Here is a 19,758-nt window from a genome sequence, read left to right as displayed (position 1 = left end):
GGAAAGGGGGAGTAAGATGGTGATGGTGACGAGGGGCATTACCGGAAGAAGTGGTGTCGCTTCTTCTCCTTCTTCTCTTTGGGTGCTTTGCCCGGTGCCGCTGGCGTCCCGTTCGAGGCCTTTCCGTTCGCCCCCAAAGACATTCCTGCCATTGCCGCAGATGGAGGCGCCGGCGGGTTCAGATTCGGCGGCGGCTTCTTGACAGGCTCTGGCGTCGGCGGTGCCTCTCTCTCGAAGAGATGAGCGGGCGCAACCGGCTTGGGTCGTTCGGCGGGGATGTCGAGCCGTCGCTTGTCGACGCTTAGATCGCTGACCTGGCGCATAAACAGCCCCGGAGAGAGCATGTGCGAGGTCGCCAGGAACACGTCCTTGTTGAGCGCCTGCGAGACCTCATAGCAGGTGCGCGCCTCTCCGTACGTCGCGCCACCCGCCATGAACACGATGATCCGCTGCCGGGGCTGTTCGCCCGTGGACCGTGTCCGAGCCCACGTCGGTTTGGCGCTTCGCAGCGATGCTTGCGACATTGAATCTGGCTGTAGCCCTGGACCCTCCGCGTCGGTGTGCGGGCGCGTGAACGGGAAGACCCCCGCATCCAGAGTGCCGCGCACCAGCTCCTCCAAGATCAACTTGAGGTTCAGATCGTACCGCGACAGACTGTCGTCTTCGATATCTGCCCCAGACGGCGGCTTCCGGTTGAACAGCGGCTGGACAGGCGGCTTGTCATCCTTCAAGGGCTTCTCGACACGAATGCCCAGGAGGTCCAGGTTGGACACAACCTCCCCGTCCTGCGGTGGAAGTTGCGCATGTGCCATGAGCTTTCGGATGTCGCCCCCGAGAATGCCGCCCCTGTAGATAATGTAAAGCAGCAGGAGTCTGAGTCTCTCCGGCTGCGTGATCGCATCGTCGTCCAGCAGATGCACCAGCTGGGAAGCCATGTTCTTGGCCTTCTTGTAGTTCTCATCTAGACCCGTGGCAAAACACTGCTCAACAGCGCTCACCTCGAGTAGCTTGTGGTCTTGGAAGTACTTCATACACTCCTGTGCCATGTTCAGGTGCAGCGTGTACGCGTCTCTGCCCTGTTGGAACTCGGTCAGACCCGCCAGCATGTCCTTGATCGTGTTCACGTTCGCTTTGTCGTTGCTGTAGCTCTGTCAGCAAATGCGATCACCGAATAGCCTGCTACTCACTCTTCCGCGAATTGAGGGTTTGCGGCCCGGAACTTGGCAAAGTCCTCGCCCAGCTTGCCCAGCACGTCCTTCATGTGAAGGTGTCTATACTCGACCCACACGTGGTCTTGCTCGTTGATTTCCATCTCCTTGACCTCCTCGTTGTGACTGCCCTCGTTGATGACCGTCTTGTACGTAACCTTGTCGCCGTCGCTGATCGGCAGCAGATCGTGCACCATCGACTGGTAGGTGAACTCGTGAAGAAGAGGTGCGATCACGTCCATGGACCGATCGACTACCAACAGAACACCGCGCGGTCTGGCAGATGGCGGGGGAAAGTCTCGCTGGAATTGCGCAAACTGGTCCAGCTCGTTCTGGATGAACCGGGCCAAGTGGGAGCACAGCACACCGGCCTCGTGGGTCGGGGTTCGGGGCCGATAGTAGCGGATGACAGGGTACTCTCCTAAACTCGCACACAGGGACACGATCTCAAGCCGAGGTCAGCATTAAGAAGCAATCGGACGCCTCCAGACGATCTCACCTTCTGTGCTAGTCCCTCCAGGTGTGCGCGAATGAGATGGTTGCAGCCCGGATGGAACAGCACGGGGAAACTCCACGGGTCGCGGAAGGTGATCAGGCGCGATTCTCTCGGGAAGTAGTCGGCATTCATGATCTGGAAGTTGGCGATCTGCTCGTGGGCCATCTGGGACCGATCCAACCTGGCGCGCTGTTGCGGATCGAGAACTGCCACGGATATCAGCAACGGCGGGGCCACGGAGGGGCAGGGAGCCGACATGATGTCCACACCAACCACGCCTTCCGGTATCGCTTCCTCTCGAAATCGGCCATTATGCAATCCACAATATGCGGAAGAGGGGATAGGATGTAGAGTGCATCCATGGTGGGGTTGGGGGAGCGCCTCTCCTCGATCTGTTCGACATCTTGCGGAGGGGTAATTAGCGCCTGAATGTCTGGTTGAGGGATTGGGAAATGGGGGACTTACTGGTGACATTGAGATTGAGAATCTCATCCTCGCTAACGGCATTCTCGATCAACTTGCGACTGGTCTCGTCGACCACCAGGACCTTCCACTGCAGGTATCGGGTGCCATGTCAGTTCCGTCACGGGGCGAAAAGGCGGGGGAGCCAGAATAGGGAGTAGGGGCGGAGGGAAGCCGAGCGCACCTCATTACCCGCCGCATAACGGATCGTGTTTAGGATGACTAGAAGAGAAAAGGAGTTAGTAGGGAGCCGTGGGAGCTCTGCCGCGAGAGATCACGTACCATCGTGCTGGATGCTGAGGATTGAGGTGCTCATTATGGCTGACCGGCAGCCCTCCACTGGGGCATAGACTTGAGACTCACACTCACAACGCTGGAAGAGAGGGGGGAGGGGGGGAGGTTTGGAGGGGATAGGAGAGCGGATCAGAGGGGGGAGGACGGGAATAAAGAGGAGGGGCAGCAGGAGCAACAGGCTAGCAGCACCAGAATCAGGGGAGCGGGCAGGCTCTCTTTTTGAAACGTAGGTTGATATCAGTTGAGACTTGAGACCCTTCGGCGGGCCCGCCGGGCGGTCATCGCGATCGGCGGGCCTGCAAGGCGGTGTGTCCCTTATTTCCGCCCGCGAAAAAAAAGCCCCGGTGATGGCAAATGCAATCCATCTCTCCAGCGAGATGCGCTGAATCATCTGCTCTGTCTCGTCAGGGTCGTTCTTGTCGAGACGCTCTCTCCTGTTCCTTCCTCATACCCCTATATTCCTACCAACTGCCCGCTACAGTTGCACTACACAGGTTCCCCCCCCCGACCTCCGTAGGTCCGCCGCCACGGCCACGGCCACGGCTCCATTGGAGGAATGCAGTCATGGACCAGCAAAGGCAGCCTTTGCCTACTATGTACGTTCCGACCGGCTGTTCTTCCGGCGAGGCGGACGTTTGCCACGTCCCCTGTGATGAACAGGGTCGCGTCCAAGGTGCGGACAAAGTCCAAGAAAGCTGCCCAGGAGCTCGAGAAGCAAGTGCTGGCACTCGATGCGAAGAATGCGAAAAACGGGAAGATCAATAAGGTATCCCCCACTTGGGTGCCCCGGGGTTTAGCGGATCCATTGGTGACTGATCTCTTTCTGTGTAGGCTCCCTCAGGCGTAAGAAATATCCGCGAAAAGCTCGCGGCGAGGGACTTTAGCGCGGCGGTAACACACGCTCTAGGGATCTTCCGTCAAATGATGAAGGAGCGGAAAGACCCCGGATTACCCAGGTGGAAACGATTTGAGCGGACCATGTTAAATGCGTGCAAGGTGGAGGACAAGGCCGCTGGTTCCTTGCGCCACGTCAGAGACGCGCTGCTCCGGGCATTCCTCCACAAGGGAGTCAGGGGCCTCACGAGTGAATTGGATTTTTACATGTATGCGGAGGAGATCACGTCCAAGTACTCGGACCCCAACCTTGAACAACAGAAGAAGGTCGCGGATTTGCGACGTCCAGCGGAGTGGTATCCGCACGCCCGCGCCGTGCAGCGGACGTTGCATCTGCACGTGGGACCGACGAACTCGGGCAAGACGTACCATGCGCTGCAGCGCCTGGAGGCGTGCAAGCGTGGGTTCTATGCCGGCCCCCTCAGACTCCTCGCGCAGGAGGTTTACAGCCGGTTTCACGCGAAGGGAACCCCCTGCAGTCTCATCACTGGTGATGACGTGAAGATTCCGGAGGGGGAAGTCCCCACCATTGTGAGCAACACGGTGGAGATGGTCAGTTTGGGGGAGCAATACGATGTGGGAGTCATTGATGAGATTCAAATGATCGCCGATCCTCATCGTGGATGGGCATGGACCCGTGCCGTGCTCGGCGCGCGTGCCACCGAGCTTCATCTTTGCGGTGAAATCCGGGCCATTCCTTTGATCCGACAGCTGGCGGCCCTGACGGGGGACAAGCTCGAGATCCACCGCTACAAGCGACTGAATCCGTTGAAGGTGATGGACCGCAGTCTCAACGGCGATCTCAAAAACCTTCAAAAGGGAGACTGCCTGGTCTCCTTCTCCCGAGTAGGGATCCACGCGCTGAAAGCCGACATCGAGAAAACCACGGGAAAGCGGGCGGCCATCGTCTATGGAAGTTTGCCGGCTGAAATCCGGACTCAACAGGCCAGCCTGTTCAACGATCCAGACAACGACTACGACTTTCTGGTTGCCAGTGACGCCATCGGCATGGGTCTGAACTTGTGAGTATTGCCCGGTTGCTGCCCTGGCGCATAAGGTCTAATTCGAGCAGGAGCTGCAAGCGTATCATCTTCGAAACCGTGATTAAGCGCCTCCCTAGTGGGCTTCAGAGGCTCAGCGTCCCCGAGATCAAGCAGATTGCAGGGCGAGCCGGTCGATACCGATCCGCTGCGCAACAGTCGGAAGACCATTCTGAAGAGGAAAATGTCGGCTGGGTGACATCCCTGGAAGACATTGACCTGCCGCATATCCGCGAAGCGATGGAGACCGAGCCGCCTCCACTCACGGCTGCGTGCATCGGCCCACTAGATACAGTCTTCAAGAATTTGGCGGCATATTTTCCAAACAATGTTCCTCTGGAATATCTGATCAAGCGGATGACAGTAGTCGCTCAGATCCATCCGTTGTTCTTTTTACAAGAAGTTGGAAACCAACTGGAGAACGCGGAAGTCGTCGATTCTGTGGACGGCTTGCGAATTGCGGACCAGCTGACCTTCATGGCTGCGCCTCTGCACACAAGGACCATTATGGGCCGCGATGCTGCCACTGCATTTGCGAAGTGCGTCGCAGAACATTCCAGCGGTAGCTTGCTGGATATCCCGGTTCTCAATCTCGAGATTCTGGAAAAGCCGGTCTCTGGTAGCAAGGAGTATCTCCACGAGCTGGAATCGCTGCACAAAGCCGTCATCCTGTATCTGTGGCTCAGTTACCGGTGTGGCGGAGTTTTCACGGACAGGACTTTGGCCACCCATGTCAAAGAATTGGTTGAGGAGAGGATGGTCAGAGCATTGACCGAGTTTTCGGCCAACAAGAAACTCCGGAAGAACGCCTCTCTCCAACGAGAGATTGCTTTGCAGAAGCAGCTCATGCAAGAAAAACGACTCCTTGGCGAGGCCGATGCTGACTCGTATGGCAACGAAGATGAATCTGCTAACGCGGACCCTCTAGCCGACCAGGACCAGCTGGAAGATGATAACGAGACTACGGACCTTTCAGCCGGTGAGGAGCAACCGAAAAAAAAATCATCTCAAGCACCCGCTGCTTAGAGCCTAGCCGCACTCTATACGCCACTTGTGCATGTTTTGGGCTCGATAGATATAGACTGCACGTGGAGCGCTCTCCGCATTGTTGATTTTCAGATGTTTCAACGAGGATAGACACATACTAAGATGCGCTCCCAGTCTTCCTGAACTGGGGAACTCCCTTGTCTTGAGGTCTGGGCGCTGTACGATTGGTGGTTTGGTCCATAGCATGGTATTGTCTATAGATGGCACGGTTGGAGCGTGGAACGTGGACACCTGTATTTTAGATGTATGTTAGGATGAAGGTATATAACCTAAGCTCAACTCCAGAAGACCGACTCAAACCCCAATATAATATAGCAAGCCAAGTACTTCGAATACATCCCTTTGACAATATGTACTGAAGTACCAGTTGAGCAACTGCGCCTCATGATGCTTATCTGATCAGTGGCGGATGCGCCGAAGCGCCACAACGATTTTCCGCGACAGTGAGCTTTGCCGGTTCGCAGACCCGCGGAGGAGCAGGACAGACTCTCCCCTTGCGACACAGAGGAGTGTTGGCCACTCTCTCGCCATTTGACCCCTCTCGCCCCTCCCTATCGATCTATTTACTCAGACCTCTCCTCTCCTGCGACCCTTGACCTCCCCACAACCACCCCCCCTCCCCAAACCGCATCCGCCATGGATGACCTCCAGTCGCTGGAGCTGTTTTCGCTCGTCTCGCGGATCACAGGCGAGCTCCAGAACCACCTGGGCGTCAGCGACAAGACATTGGCCGAGTTTGTCATCGACCAGCATCTGAAATGCGGGTCGTTTACGGAATTCAAGACGAGCCTGGAGGAGATGGGCGCGGAGTTCCCTCAGAGTCTGCTGGAGAGTGTCGATCGCCTGGTGCTCACGATGCATCCGAAATACAAGACGAAGAAGGCGGAGGCCGCGGAGACTGCGGCCGGCGGGGATGACATGGATATTTTGGGCGCGTTGGAGAAGAAAGCGCGCGTGTTTAAAGGTCTGGCGGTGCCGGACAAGGTGCAGCAGTGGGACGACGAGGAGGATGACTATATTCAGCGGAAGGATGTGGGGGAGACAGATGCGAAGGCAGATGCGATGGATGATACGTTTGCTATGCTGGAAGGGCTGGCGGGGAAGGCTCGCGATGAGAAGCCCGCCGCCGCCGCCGCCTCCTCGTCGAGGAATGATCGCGGTACCAGGAAACGCAGCAGGAGTCCGGATTACGATGACTACGGCCGTGGACGCCGGCGCAACGATAGATACCGATCCCGATCCCGATCCCACAGCCTCCGGTACAGCAGGAGGGATGATGATGGTGATGTGGATGAGTTTGGTCGGTCGAAGAGCAAATATACCAGCCGGGATGAAGGGCGCAATGGACACGGTGAGCGGAGGAGTCGACGGGATCGCAACGATGATGGCGAGTATTTCCGCAAACCGCCACCAGTGGAGCTGGATGACCAGCCGGTGCTATACAAGGTCTACGATGGTCGTGTTACTGGTGTGAAGGATTTCGGCGCTTTCGTGAACCTTCTGGGTGTGCAAGGCAAAGTGGATGGACTGGTACATGTTTCTGCGATGCAGGAAGGAGCCCGGGTCAACCATCCTTCCGATCTGGTGTCTCGAGGCCAACCGGTCAAGGTTAAGGTTGTCAGCATCCAGGGCTCTCGTATCGGGTTGTCGATGAAGGAGGTGGACCAAGTGACTGGTCTTGATCTCCTTCCTCAGCGGCGTCTGGCATCGGGGGCGAATATGGAACGTCTTGACGGCGTGTCGGCAAACGATAGATATGGCAACTTGAGCTCGGAGGTGCCGATCATTGAAGATTCGGATGGCAGGCCCATGAAAAACAGGAAGCGCATGACATCACCGGAACGCTGGGAGATCAAGCAACTGATTGCGTCTGGCGCTGTTTCGGCGGCCGACTATCCCGATATCGACGAAGAATACCACGCGACGTTGACGGGTGAAGGGACATTCGAGGAAGAGGAAGATGTTGATATTGAGGTCAAGGACGAGGAGCCGCCTTTCCTGGCTGGTCAGACCAAGATGTCTCTGGAGCTCTCTCCGATCCGGGTCGTCAAGGCCCCTGATGGCTCTATGAACCGGGCTGCGATGGCAGGTACCAACTTAGCCAAGGAGCGACGCGATATCAGACAGCAAGAAGCCCAAGATAAGGCCGCTGAACAGGCCGCGGGCGTCGACCTCAATGCGCAGTGGCAGGACCCTATGGTGGCGCCTGAAGAGCGGAAATTCGCCGCTGATCTCCGAAGCACTCAACAGTCGAAGCCGGACGACTCAGTGCCCGAATGGAAGCGGGTGACAATGGGCAAGAACCAGTCGTTCGGGAAGCGCACCAGCATGTCCATCAAGCAGCAGCGCGAAAGCTTGCCAGTTTACAAGTTCCGCAAGCAACTACTCGATGCTGTGCGCGAAAACCAGCTGTTGATTGTCGTCGGAGACACTGGATCTGGAAAAACAACACAGCTTACCCAGTATCTGGCTGAAGGGGGCTACGGGAACAATGGGATCATCGGATGTACACAGCCTCGTCGTGTGGCGGCAATGTCTGTCGCCAAACGTGTGGCCGAGGAAGTCGGATGTAGGCTTGGTGCCGAGGTTGGATACAACATCCGTTTCGAAGACTGCACAAGTCCCGAGACGAAGATCAAGTACATGACCGATGGCATGCTCCAAAGAGAAGTGCTCCTGGATCCGGATTTGAAGAGGTATTCGGTGATCATGCTTGATGAAGCCCACGAGCGAACCATCGCTACCGATGTTCTTTTCGGGCTGCTCAAAAAGACCATCAAACGGCGACCAGACCTCCGACTGATTGTCACCTCAGCTACTTTGGACGCCGAAAAGTTCTCCGAGTATTTCAACGGCTGTCCTATCTTCTCAATTCCCGGTCGTACATTCCCCGTCGAGATCATGTATTCCAAGGAGCCCGAGTCCGACTATCTCGATGCTGCTCTCATCACAGTCATGCAGATCCACCTGACGGAACATTCGGGTGATATCCTACTGTTCTTAACAGGCCAAGAGGAAATTGATACAGCATGTGAGATCCTATACGAGCGAATGAAGGCCCTAGGGTCCACTGTACCCGAACTGGTTATTCTTCCTGTCTACTCTGCTCTTCCCAGTGAGATGCAGAGCAGGATTTTCGAGGCTGCGCCACCCGGCGGCAGAAAGGTCGTCATCGCCACAAACATTGCCGAGACGTCCATTACCATTGACAATATCTACTATGTCATCGACCCTGGCTTCGTGAAGCAGAATGCTTACGATCCCAAGCTTGGCATGGATTCCTTGGTGGTGACCCCCATTTCGCAGGCGCAGGCCAAGCAGCGAGCAGGCCGTGCTGGAAGAACTGGTCCTGGAAAGTGTTTCCGTCTGTACACGGAAGCGGCGTACCAGTCGGAGATGCTGCCAACGACGATTCCCGAAATCCAACGCCAGAACCTTTCGCATACTATTCTCATGCTCAAGGCGATGGGCATCAATGATCTCCTACACTTTGACTTCATGGATCCGCCGCCGACGAACACCATGCTTACGGCACTGGAGGAGCTATATGCTTTGTCTGCATTGGATGACGAGGGTCTTCTGACTCGGTTGGGCAGAAAGATGGCAGATTTCCCCATGGAGCCAGCCCTTGCCAAGGTTCTTATCGCCTCCGTCGACATGGGATGCTCCGATGAAATGCTGAGCATCGTGGCCATGCTGTCTATCCAGTCGGTGTTCTACCGCCCCAAGGAGAAGCAGCAACAGGCAGATCAGAAGAAGTCCAAATTCCACGACCCACACGGAGACCACCTGACTCTCCTCAATGTCTACAACGGGTGGAAAAAGTCCAACTTCAACAACGCCTGGTGCTTCGAAAACTTCATCCAAGCGCGTCAGATTCGCCGCGCGCAAGATGTTCGTCAACAGCTACTGGGGATCATGGAACGGTACCACCACCGAATCGTGTCCTGTGGAAGAAACACCACCAAGGTGCGCCAAGCCATGTGTACGGGCTTCTTCCGCAACGCCGCGCGCAAAGATCCCCAGGAGGGCTACAAGACTCTCGTCGAAGGCACGCCGGTCTACATGCATCCCAGCTCCGCCCTGTTTGGCAAACCGTCCGAGCACGTCATCTACCACACGCTGGTCCTCACCACGAAGGAGTACATGCACTGCACCACCGCCATCGAACCCAAGTGGCTGGTCGAGGCCGCCCCGACCTTCTTCAAGGTGGCGCCCACCGATCGCCTTTCGAAGCGGAAGAAGGCCGAGCGCATCCAGCCGCTGCACAATCGGTTTGCAGGCGAGGACGACTGGCGTCTGTCCGCGCAGAGACGTCAAGGCAGAGGTGGAGGCGGTGGAACCTGGGGTTGATCTTCTTTATCCCGGGTGTGGCCCTGTCGTCCTTTCAATCTGTCTGTTCATCCTGTTTTCCATACCATTTCTTTTCTATGGGCATATATATGGTAGTCATCAATCAAGAATACCCCTCACGAAATTTTGACCAGAAGCCAGATGGGCTCATTCTGTGCACGTTGCGCTAGAGATGTAACGATTTAATGAATTGCCTGCAACTAGGTCGGTAGTTTTATAACACATAATGAATCTTCGAGATTGACCATAAGATAGGCATTGTATTCCGAACCCCCACCATCTCACACCCCCTTTTCTTTCCGCAAAGTATCAATATCACGGCCGACTAATCCTCTCCCACACCAACTCCGGCCTCACCATAAGACCCTATATAGTATATAACCCGTCAGCCCCAGTCCCAGCCTAATCCCACCTTCCTCCCCTCCCTTTCAACAATAACCCCCCCAAAAAAAAACCACCAACACAAACACAAACACAAACATAGAAACATCTCACCTCAATATCCACAAACCCCAACGACGACAACTTCAACCGATCCCCCTCCAACCACGTAACCTGACGCTTGAGCACCGACCCCTCCAACTCATGCGGACACGCCATATGCACCTGATGGCTGACCATTAGTCCTCCTCCTCGACCTCGACCTCGATGTCCATCTTGATCTCCACCGGCCTCCTCCACCCAGAACCGCCCCGTGTACATCACGCCGTCCTGGATCGAATGCTTCACTTTGTTGCTGCTGGTCGGCATCACGTTCACGGCCATGTACCCGTCCGCCGCGTAGGTGAGGAGTCCGCGGGCGTCGGGGCCCATCGGGTGGATGGTGGGGCCGTGGTGGTCGAAGGGGGAGGAGGTGTAGGAGAGGAGGGTGTATGTACCCAGGAGGGGGGAGGGAGAGGTCATGGGTATGGGAGGTGTGTTTTTTGAGTTGGTTTGAGTTCTGTTAAAATGTGATGATTGGATTGGGGGGGGGGGGGGTGTATGTGTATTATATATTGTAGTACGGTAGGATGATGGAAATTAAGGAACTGTCTCTCGACTAGGATATTGTCCTGATACCGAGTTAGATAGTATGATGATGATGATGATGATGATGATGATGATGATGATGATGATGAGACGGTTTAGTGGGAGGTATGGATCTATACGATATGGGCTTGAGGCATTGGGCATTGCGTGGGTGGGTTGGGGGGGGTTGTTTTATAGATCAGGTCAAATATAAGGTTGATAGAGAGAGAGAGAGAGAGAGAGAGAGAGAGAGAGAGAGAGAAAAGTGGCAGTTGCCGGACAGTTTCGGGGGAGAAAAGCTAGCTTACCTACTTTACCTGTCTACAAACCGGATTCGAACAACAGAGGATGATGAGTACTGGCTTGCTACGGGCCAATTGTAGCTATCCATGGATCGACTGGTGAATCATTGGTCGATTTCAAGGACGGTGGTTGTCGGCGCCCTGGACGTTTCGAGGGAGACTATAACTATTTCTCAAAGCTGGTTGGGGGAGGGAGGGTTGAAGGTCTAGAACCTGAAGTACATTTCGTTGCCTGACGGCCTGCCGGCCTGCTGCGTGGGCCAATCAGCGGAAAGGGCCATGGGGCCTGCCGTGTTGTTGCCTTGTTGCCTGAGATATTCACGCGACCGGGTTCTTCTTCTCTTCCAACCTTGTCGGAGTTTCTCCCTTTCCTTCCTTGTTTCCACTCATCTTGAACTTGATTGCTCGGACTTGGATCTCTTGAGCTTTTCGGTCGAGGCCATCCATCTGTCTATCTATTGGCTGCGTCGTGCCACTCACAAAAGTCCAGCGCTGCAGTGGCACCCACCCGACCCAATCAGAGGCCGCAAAACTCTGAAGGGCACTCAGTGCATCGGCGATCCATCTCTGGAGATCCAGCTTTCTCGAGGTCGTCCTCGCAACCAAGAGCCTCCCTCGCTGTCACGCCAGAATGTCGTTCCACGAGGCCCAGAACCCTCGTAGCAAGAGGAGAAAGCTGGATACCCCCCAGGAGGCCGAGACCACCTCATCCATCACCTCCCACACCCAGATCCACGCCGCCTTGGTCTTCCAGCAGAACGTCAATGAATCCAAGCAAGGTAAGTCGGCGTCCCCGCGCTCAGATATGGGCCATGCATGCCAGTGCCGATACTCACCATGCAATACAGGGATCAGGAAGTTCAAGGACTTTCTAATGTCCATTGGGCAGACGGAGGATGAGGACGAAAAGGCCAAAAAGTTCCGCATCCTCAAGGCTTACTGTGATTCGCAAATCTCCCACGTCAATGAGAATGAGGCCGTTTGCTTCAAGGATCTGATCCAGACGTGGGGGTTCGCTGACAGCAACAACAACGAGTCCCTGTTGACCGTTGTTCCCTCCGTTCTTGCTTTGTTCATCAAGACCGTGTCCACGAACCTGGAGTTCCGCGACTTCGGGCTGGCGCTATGCAAGCACCTCGTCCAGAAGGAGCAGCTGAGGCTGTTCAACCGCGGCATGACCGCCTTGAAGTCCAAGGAGCATCTGATCTCCCCTTGCCTTCGTCTTCTGACGGAAATGGTCGGCTTCGATGGTGGTGCTGTCGCCCGGAACGTCTATGCGGCCCGGTACATTACCTTCAAGCGCATCGAGACCTTCCTGACTCCCAACAAGGCCCAGCTGGAGGACATGTCGGATGATGCTACCAAGTCTACTCTGCGCAAGAATGCTCAGAAGTATGTTCTGACGAGTCTCAAATTCCTGCAATCAACTTCGAAGAGCGACATTCTGGAGCAGCACAAGGTGATGAGAGCGTTCCTGGAGTACATCAGAAAAGACTCGAGAGGGTTTGTCGTGGAGATCATCAAGTGCATTGAGAGAGACATCATCCAGGACGCTTCGATCTCGCGCATCGCCAAGAGCAAGTTCTTCAGCCGATGGAATCTCGAGCGTCTCGTTACGCTCTATGGCTATGATCGTGAATCCGAGGAGCCCAACCTTGCGAACATTAACATCGCAGCCGAGGTTCACAAAATCCTGATGAACGTTTGCACCAATCCGGAGCTTGGCGTGTTGATGCCGGAATCTGGCTGGTATCCGACAGGGACTGATCCCGAGTCGCTGCCCACGGACGATGAGACATTGATCGATCTTGGCCTGGACTCTGCTGTCCATGTGGACAAGTTCCGGGCATCCGTCCCTGTTCGCAACACAACGCTGTCGTATCTGATCCAGACTCTCCGTCCCGATGCCGACAGTCTCCAGATTGAGCTGCTGGTGGCGATCTTCAAGGCGGCGCCCGAGCTCGTGGCCGATTTCTTCTCGAAGAAAAGCATGTTCATCTCAGACCCCAAGCCCACTCCCTCCTGGCTGGCAGAATCCGCCCTTCTCTTCTCCACCGTGCAGCTGCCCGTTCCTGCGAACTGTGGCTGGAAGGAGAAGTCTCCTGCGACGCCGCCGCCCGTCTCGGTGGTGATCGAGAGTGTGCTCCCTCGCCCACTGACCCAGAAAATCATCACTCGCTGCCTGAACCTGAACGCCGAGATTGTGACCCTGTTTGCCGTTCGAATCCTGACCATTGCGTTCAATAAACTGCGGGCCGTCCTGAAGGTCTTCAATGCCGACCATGGCATCAGCCAGCCGCTCTGGACGCAAGCCGCAACCAAGTTGGTCGCCGAGTTCGGTCGCCGGTGCCCCGGGGTCAAAGAAGTCATTCTTCTCTACAAGAGAACCGCCAAGGAGGACTTGCAGCAGCAAGATGCCGTCTCGGAGCTTCTCGCTTGGTTCTACGATGTGGTGCCGGATGCCGCACTTGAGGAAGGGTTCGATGCTTCGCTGGTTTTGGTCGACATCTTGAAACGCCTGGACGAGGGCAATCTCGACGAAGATGATTCCGAGTCTCTGCTAAGCCAATTGCAGAACATCCTGAAGATCACACAGCAGTCTACATCTATGCGTTGGTGGCAACAACCAGGTAAGAAAACATGTCGCGTTTTGAACCCCATGTGCTAATACAGTCTAGCCTCCATGCAATGCTCCGCTTTCACTTCCATCCTGAAGGTTCTGGTTTCAGCGACATCTAGAGACTCTCTGCGCGAAATCGACAGCCTTTCGAGGACGGTGCTCACAGAAGCTTCCGTCCTGCAGCAGCCGTCCTCATTCCCGGCTCTGTTGTCCAGCTTCGAAACCACCGACGCCGAGAAGCTCCAGCGCCAACTTTCCTTTTTCGATAACTGCGCCTGCCGAATTGCCAAGAAGCCAGTTCACTACCAAGACCTTGTCGATGCCTCACTCCAGGGAGCGTCGAGTCCGGTCAGCCCTCTTGTCGCCGCCATCACCGAACAGTGGCCGTTCATCACCAAGGCCGGAGACGCGGAGACCGAAAGCGCAGTGGCTACCTGGGTTGCCAGGGTGCTTGGAAACCTGAAGCGTGCCGGAGAAGATGCCAAGGCGTTGAAGGCCGCCCGGGACCAGTTGGTGGAATGCGCGGAGAACAAGAAGTCCAAGTCGATGCTCAAGAAAGCATTGAAAGACACCGAGGACGATGGAGCTGACACAGTCATGGAGGATGCCACTTCCCCAGATGCGGCAGCTGCCGCGGAGAAGGAAGAGGTGGATCTGGATGAAATCTTTGGCACACTGCCCACGGAGGGCACCACCCATAACGAGCTGCGTCGCTGGGAGAAGGATGAACTTGAAGTGTCCGTGGAGCAAGGCCGGATCGCAGAGTTGATGCTCTGCCTGTGCTCTGAACACGAGGAAGTCCGGAGACAGGCCTTTGCGAACATCATCCGCTTCATGGCGAAGCTTAAGGTATGCTTGTGCCCATTCTCCAGGTCTACCCAAGATGGAAGCTGACCATGCCTATAGGAGTCCAACTACGCCGAATGGAGATCAGTCTATATTCTCACCGGAGAGCTTCTGGAGACCGCCAAACGGGCTGGCCTCGAATCACCCGTGCCGTGGATCGTCGGGGAGTGTGCTTCCGGCTGCCTCGCCGTCCTTACGACCCCCATGCACAAGCTGTATGGCAAGGTCAACAAGTTCTTGCAGAAGGCGCCTCACTGGGAGGCCGAGAAGATCCCATCCTACTGGATCGACAAGATCCTGCTGCACGAACCGGAGCTTGACGACGGCTATTTCGAAGAAACCAGCTGGCTTCTGGATCTACTCATCAAGGGCCTTCGGACCCAAGCCGTATGTTCCCCACCGGATCCCCCTTGCCCGCACGGCATGGCTTTTATGACTGACGGATTACAGGACATGGAAATCTACCGCCGCGCGAACGTCTTCGAGCGCGCTCTCGCCTTCTACGAATCGCCGAGCGCGAGCGTCTCTGCCAAGCGAAAGATCCTGCACCTGCTGCATCGCTCGACCCAAGTGCGCGGGAGCACGACGCTGATCACCCGAGCGGGCATCCTCAGTTGGGTGCAGAGCCAGATGCCCGCGGTGACGGCCAAAGACAGCAACACCTTCACGGCCATTGCGCAGTCGCTGCAGCAGACCTCAGACAGCGACTGGGTATCGACATGGAGCGGAGGCGCCGCCCTGCGCGCGGTTGAAGAGATTGCGGCCTAGGCAGACAGGACAGACATAGACACCTCTGGTAGAGCGTTGGAAAGGGCACGCGGCGCCCACCGCCGGTATATTTGTTACATCATAATTGGCGTCTGATTCAGGTTGGATACCGCGGTGAGGGTCGGTGCGGTTGCGACTTGGGGTACCCGATGATAGGATGATCTGGGGGATCGTGAAATGTAGATCCATGCATTGGGAAATCAGACCTAGCTTATTTGTCGAGATGGCATGTATTATATATATCATTATATGACATATCCCACGCGAGACCTGGGATGTTAATGCGTGGTAGCGAGCGACAGCGGTTGGTTTTGTTTTGCTGGACCGTGTGCGGAGGAGAACCGTAGACCCGAGACCGTAGACACCGCCACGGCCACGGGGGGAAAACACGACGTCGTGTCAACGGAGAGAAGGGCAATCGGGATACTCGGATGGGGAGTGAGTAGGTGGAGTTAGTTGGATGGTGGATTGTGGGAGGAGAGAGCGGAAAATAAGAAGAAGAAGAATCGAGGTGGACGAGCAGGTGAGCGGTGACGGTCCCGATTGGGCAGTTGGGGAGTTCGGAACTTCATTCACTTTTGCCCGCAACTGGCAACTCTCGCTCTCTCTCTCTCTCTCTCTCTCTCTCTTCTTCTTCCCTTTCACCACCATCTCCTCCTCCACCATCAACCTCCCCTCTGTCCCCCCCCCCCCGACTCTTTGCCCGCCGTCACTTGTTCGCTCGCCTTGTTGAATCTACCCGACACTAGTTGAGACCTTCTTCTCTGACGCCGACCAGCTGGCAGATTGGGTTGCAGCACCTGCCCCTCCTCTCCCGCTCCCCCAACGAGCCCTCCTCTCATCCTCCTGAACTGCCCCGAATCTGTCTTGTCCTGCCTGCCTTGAACGATCGAAGCTCTCCTCCGCCCTGCTCCTTGCCACTGGCAAGTGAAGTGGCCTTGCGTTTAGGCCTCCTATCCCTCCCTACCCACCTCGCAGCCTGCTCCGCGCCCTCCACAATCCACAATCCACAATCCACCTGGCCTCGTCTCCTTTCCCTTCCTGTCCGTCCCCGTGATATTCCCAACTCCACCTTTTCCATCCTAGGACCGCCCACGACCAATGAGATCGTCGTAACGACACCCCGATAGCGTCTCACACTCCTCCCCCTCCCCCTCCAAGCCGTCTTCATGGCGCGACGTTACCACATCGATGAGTTGCTATGGCTGCGCTCGTCGCCGCTGGTCACCAAGCCTACCGCGTTACCGTCGGTAGAAGAATGGATGGGGTAAGGCCCTGCTCCGATCTGAGGATTCATCCATGCGATCCTCGAGCTGATGCAATTGCCCTGTTAGACCAATCCCCGACCCAACAACCCAACGCAAAACAACAAACCCTCGAGACCCCAACAACCCGGCCGAGACCACCCCCAGAAGGCCCAGCCTCTTCGAAGCCCGTCATATAGCCCGCGGTTCCACTTCAGGTAATACGGACACCGTCTGCTGTTCATTTCTCTTCACGCTTTCTCCGAAGCGGATAACTAGGCCATCGCTAACGCAAGCAATTGGTCGCATGCAGAGGATATCATTCTTGGACCCCCTAAGACCGCTTTTGCCTCCGCATCTCGGATACCCGGCAAAGGATCGATAGATGCTACCGATCGATCGTCCAAGCCAGCTGATACCGAGGACGCGAAGAACGACCGGTTCAATCTCCGCGAGAAGTTCTTCAAGGAACGGGAATCGGGCGAAAGAGACTTTGACCGACGGGACGGAAAGCTAGGAGCGTTTACCAACAATACTAACAACAACAACCGCCGTGGGGAAAGAGAAGACTGGAACAATGGACGTCCCCGCCGTACCTTCGGCCAGGAGGAGCAAGAACGAAAGCCAAGACGCAATGGGGAGTTCGACCGGTGGGAGAACCGCGATCAACGCGAACCCAACAACAGCGAACGCGCAGTCAAAGAGAAGGAGACGCGGGTTTTCCTTCGCAAGGATGGCACGCCCCAACGAGCCCGACACGAAGGGAGCTGGTTTCGGGATGACAATGCCCATGATGCGCCCGAGCCGGAAGAAGAGAAGACCCCGATACGGAACCGCGAATGGCGCCGAGATCGGCACGGTGCAGACCGTGACTGGACTCGGGGCGCCAAAATTGAACAGGAGCCCGAGTGGCTGGACGCGAATGATAAAGATGAGCCCCGGCGGGTGCACACGCAGGAAGACTTTGAGCGCTGGAAGGAGAGGATGAAGGCCGGCTCCTCCCAACCCCCCGCAGAGGAGAGGGAGCCCCCGGTCGAACCTGTTGCTGCCCCGGCGCAAAAGGCGGAGCCCAGACCTACCGATGGCGAGATTTTCAGCAGCACGGGCACCCCGTTCACGTCGGATGTCGCCATGGAGCGCTTCTTCGGATTGCTGGGTGACTCCAAGGCGCCGCCCCCGCCACCCCAGGAGGTGGCCTCCCCCGTGGTGGAACCGACTGTCAAGAAGGAGCCGCTTCCCGGAGCCATTCCAGGGGGCATTCCAGGGGGCATCCCAGGAGCCATCCCAGGAGCCATCCCAGGAGCCATCCCAGGAGGCCTTCCAGGCAAGCTGGGGAAGTCGTCGCGGTTCGCTGGGCTGTTCTCCCCACCCCCAGGCAGTCCAGCCAGGGACTCGGACTCTCTACCTGAGACTAGATCCTCGCCGGCTCTGAACCCAGCTATGACCACCGAGGTCAGTGCTGACCAAGAAGGATTCCAGCGCATCCTGCAGATGCTTGGCGGTGGAGGAAGGTCCCGCAACGGTACGCCTCATAATGATCCCATGCCCACCAACCGGCCCCCTTCCCTGGTGCAGGCAGAACAGAATCGGAGTGCCGTTTCGTCCCCTGCCCGGGAGCAGATGAAGCGACAGGAGTACTTCCCCATGCAGGAGACACCTGTCCGGAATGCTGGCCCAGTATTCAAAGAGCACCCATACCTTCACGAGGCTCAGGCTCAGGCTCGGGAGCGGGAACATCTCCTTCGACTGATGCAGCAGGTTCAAGTGACGCCCGTCGCCAACCAGGGCCCGGGCGGTCTCGGCCAGCCCCCGAGCGCTGGCCCCGGCGGTCCTGCCCCTGGCCTGCTGAACATGCCCGAAATGATGTCCCCCCCTCCCGGCATCGGAGGTGCTCCCAAGGGCCCCAGCTTCTTGAATGATCCCGCCATCGCCAACATGCAGAGACCCGACGTTGAACATCTTCGGCAAAGGCCCGCCAATGGGCCGCCAATGGCATACTTTGAAGATATGCCGTTCCCCCAAGGCGGCCAGCTCCCGATGACGCCTGGCGGCAGCCGGGCGCCCCAGGGACAGCCGCATCCGGCCATGGGCATGCAGAGACCGCCGGGCTTCGAGCACATGCCTCCCCCGGGATGGACCGGCCCCCAGATTCCGCCGCAGCAGCAGGGAGGCGGGCCGGCGCCTTTGGCCCCCCCGCCGGGGATTCCGACTCCTTCGCGCGGGGTCAACCCCAGCTACATGGCCAACATGATGCCGATGCATGCCAATGCCCCGCCTCTGAATGAGCGGGAGCCCTTCCCACGCGGCCCCCCGCCCGGCATGATGCCCCCGCCGCCCGGGTACATGAACGGGCCCCCCCCGCCGGCTTCCCCCCCATGCCACCCAACGAAGTGCTGATGGGGGTTGCTCACCGTGGCCAGATGCCCTTTGACGGCAACCCCGGGCCCCAAGTGCCTCCCCCATCCTCGCGGCACCTGTTGGATATGTTTGGCCAAGTTGGCGGTGACGCGCGGGGCGGCATGCTCGGACCTGGACAGTTCCGGTAGGACTGCCGGTCTGCGCAGTGACATTGGCATGGCAAACTCCCGAGAATGAAATGAGTATACACCAGATGGGATAGCCCCGCGCGGAGCTTCTCCTCCCTTACCTTCCCCCTTTGTGATGCCAGATAATAACACGATCTTCTTTTTTTTGTCTGTATCTGGTTTTCATTTAGTTGTGATTGTTTGGTGCATGACAAAGGCCAAGGCTGGTTGGTTGGAGAGCACACACCCTGCGGGGAGGGATTCGAATTCGACTTCGACTTCGACTTGTCGGCTTCATGCTGCGAGACTGCGAATGCTGATGCTGTGCTGCTGCTGCTGCTCAGGCGACTGTTGCAACCAGTGCTTGCGGCGACGCTGCTCTGTTTGTACAGACCCTGGGATTGGATAATAATGGGTAATAGGCAGATTCTGCTTGCTAGTCTGAAGGCTTGCTGTTACTGCTGCGTATCTAGAGTGACCGGGCTTCAATGAACCTATTACTTGTGATGGTTTTTTATTCACTGTAGAATACCTAGCTAGCTAGCTTAGGTATAGTAGAGGCTGTAAATCCCGGTCTGCTGCCTGAGGTATGCAGGACAGAACAGGCAGGGCCAGTGAATCCGGCTGGTTGTCTGCTGGTCCGTGTTAGGA

At 56.8% G+C, this 19,758-nt stretch overlaps 6 protein-coding genes across 6 annotated transcripts; 4 read left to right on the top strand and 2 right to left on the bottom strand.

Annotated features, from left to right (window-relative positions):
- Positions 1–38: 38 nt before the first annotated feature.
- Positions 39–2,482, bottom strand: BO70DRAFT_293731 (Sec1 family protein; the record flags this gene model as incomplete). The annotated part of the gene is made up of 7 exons (XM_025539453.1): positions 39–1,140; positions 1,188–1,654; positions 1,708–1,910; positions 1,961–2,107; positions 2,170–2,257; positions 2,351–2,388; positions 2,449–2,482. The coding sequence occupies 7 exons, from the start codon at positions 2,480–2,482 to the stop codon at positions 39–41; spliced, it is 2,079 nt and encodes a 692-aa protein (XP_025398486.1).
- Positions 2,483–2,863: 381 nt separating this feature from the next.
- Positions 2,864–5,694, top strand: BO70DRAFT_387987 (ATP-dependent RNA helicase SUV3). Its single transcript, XM_025545944.1, has 3 exons — positions 2,864–3,226; positions 3,292–4,376; positions 4,427–5,694. The coding sequence occupies exons 1-3, from the start codon at positions 3,017–3,019 to the stop codon at positions 5,418–5,420; spliced, it is 2,289 nt and encodes a 762-aa protein (XP_025398485.1). The 5' UTR covers positions 2,864–3,016; the 3' UTR covers positions 5,421–5,694.
- Positions 5,695–10,059: 4,365 nt separating this feature from the next.
- BO70DRAFT_430054 (uncharacterized protein) lies at positions 10,060–10,757 on the bottom strand. The gene is made up of 2 exons (XM_025548123.1): positions 10,290–10,757; positions 10,060–10,160 (listed from the first exon to the last, which is right to left on the bottom strand). The coding sequence occupies exons 1-2, from the start codon at positions 10,695–10,697 to the stop codon at positions 10,110–10,112; spliced, it is 459 nt and encodes a 152-aa protein (XP_025398484.1). The 5' UTR covers positions 10,698–10,757; the 3' UTR covers positions 10,060–10,109.
- Positions 10,758–10,765: 8 nt separating this feature from the next.
- Positions 10,766–11,274, top strand: BO70DRAFT_57645 (uncharacterized protein). The gene has a single exon (XM_025548554.1). It carries the CDS (start codon positions 10,931–10,933, stop codon positions 11,183–11,185), a length of 255 nt encoding a protein of 84 aa, XP_025398483.1. The 5' UTR covers positions 10,766–10,930; the 3' UTR covers positions 11,186–11,274.
- Positions 11,275–11,510: 236 nt separating this feature from the next.
- On the top strand, positions 11,511–15,797 carry BO70DRAFT_430053 (NPA1/URB1 family protein). Its single transcript, XM_025548122.1, has 5 exons — positions 11,511–11,883; positions 11,953–13,734; positions 13,783–14,573; positions 14,631–14,957; positions 15,021–15,797. The coding sequence occupies exons 1-5, from the start codon at positions 11,736–11,738 to the stop codon at positions 15,336–15,338; spliced, it is 3,366 nt and encodes a 1,121-aa protein (XP_025398482.1). The 5' UTR covers positions 11,511–11,735; the 3' UTR covers positions 15,339–15,797.
- A 236-nt stretch (positions 15,798–16,033) lies between these two features.
- BO70DRAFT_387984 (uncharacterized protein) lies at positions 16,034–18,979 on the top strand (the record flags this gene model as incomplete). Its single annotated transcript, XM_025545943.1, has 3 exons — positions 16,034–16,605; positions 16,673–16,800; positions 16,896–18,979. The coding sequence occupies exons 1-3, from the start codon at positions 16,508–16,510 to the stop codon at positions 18,977–18,979; spliced, it is 2,310 nt and encodes a 769-aa protein (XP_025398481.1). The 5' UTR covers positions 16,034–16,507.
- Positions 18,980–19,758: the final 779 nt, after the last annotated feature.

Source organism: Aspergillus heteromorphus (genome assembly GCF_003184545.1).
Source record: "Aspergillus heteromorphus CBS 117.55 chromosome Unknown BO70scaffold_16, whole genome shotgun sequence".
Classification (NCBI taxonomy): Eukaryota; Fungi; Ascomycota; class Eurotiomycetes; order Eurotiales; family Aspergillaceae; genus Aspergillus; species Aspergillus heteromorphus.
Note: the sequence above shows the minus strand (reverse complement) of the source record. Positions and strands in the feature narration are given on the sequence as shown.

Bases quoted from the DNA above. Each gene is read 5' to 3' on its own strand.
- BO70DRAFT_387987 (XM_025545944.1), top strand. From the start codon at position 3,017: ATGCAGTCATGGACCAGCAAAGGCAGCCTTTGCCTACTATGTACGTTC. The intron at 3,227-3,291 runs GTATCCCCCACT...CTTTCTGTGTAG, and splicing joins AAAACGGGAAGATCAATAAG to GCTCCCTCAGGCGTAAGAAA. The intron at 4,377-4,426 runs GTGAGTATTGCC...TAATTCGAGCAG, and splicing joins ATCGGCATGGGTCTGAACTT to GAGCTGCAAGCGTATCATCT.
- BO70DRAFT_430054 (XM_025548123.1), bottom strand. From the start codon at position 10,697: ATGACCTCTCCCTCCCCCCTCCTGGGTACATACACCCTCCTCTCCTAC. The intron at 10,161-10,289 runs GTGAGATGTTTC...TATACTATATAG, and splicing joins TGGGGTTTGTGGATATTGAG to GGTCTTATGGTGAGGCCGGA.
- BO70DRAFT_57645 (XM_025548554.1), top strand. From the start codon at position 10,931: ATGGATCTATACGATATGGGCTTGAGGCATTGGGCATTGCGTGGGTGG.
- BO70DRAFT_430053 (XM_025548122.1), top strand. From the start codon at position 11,736: ATGTCGTTCCACGAGGCCCAGAACCCTCGTAGCAAGAGGAGAAAGCTG. The intron at 11,884-11,952 runs GTAAGTCGGCGT...CATGCAATACAG, and splicing joins CGTCAATGAATCCAAGCAAG to GGATCAGGAAGTTCAAGGAC. The intron at 14,958-15,020 runs GTATGTTCCCCA...GACGGATTACAG, and splicing joins AGGGCCTTCGGACCCAAGCC to GACATGGAAATCTACCGCCG.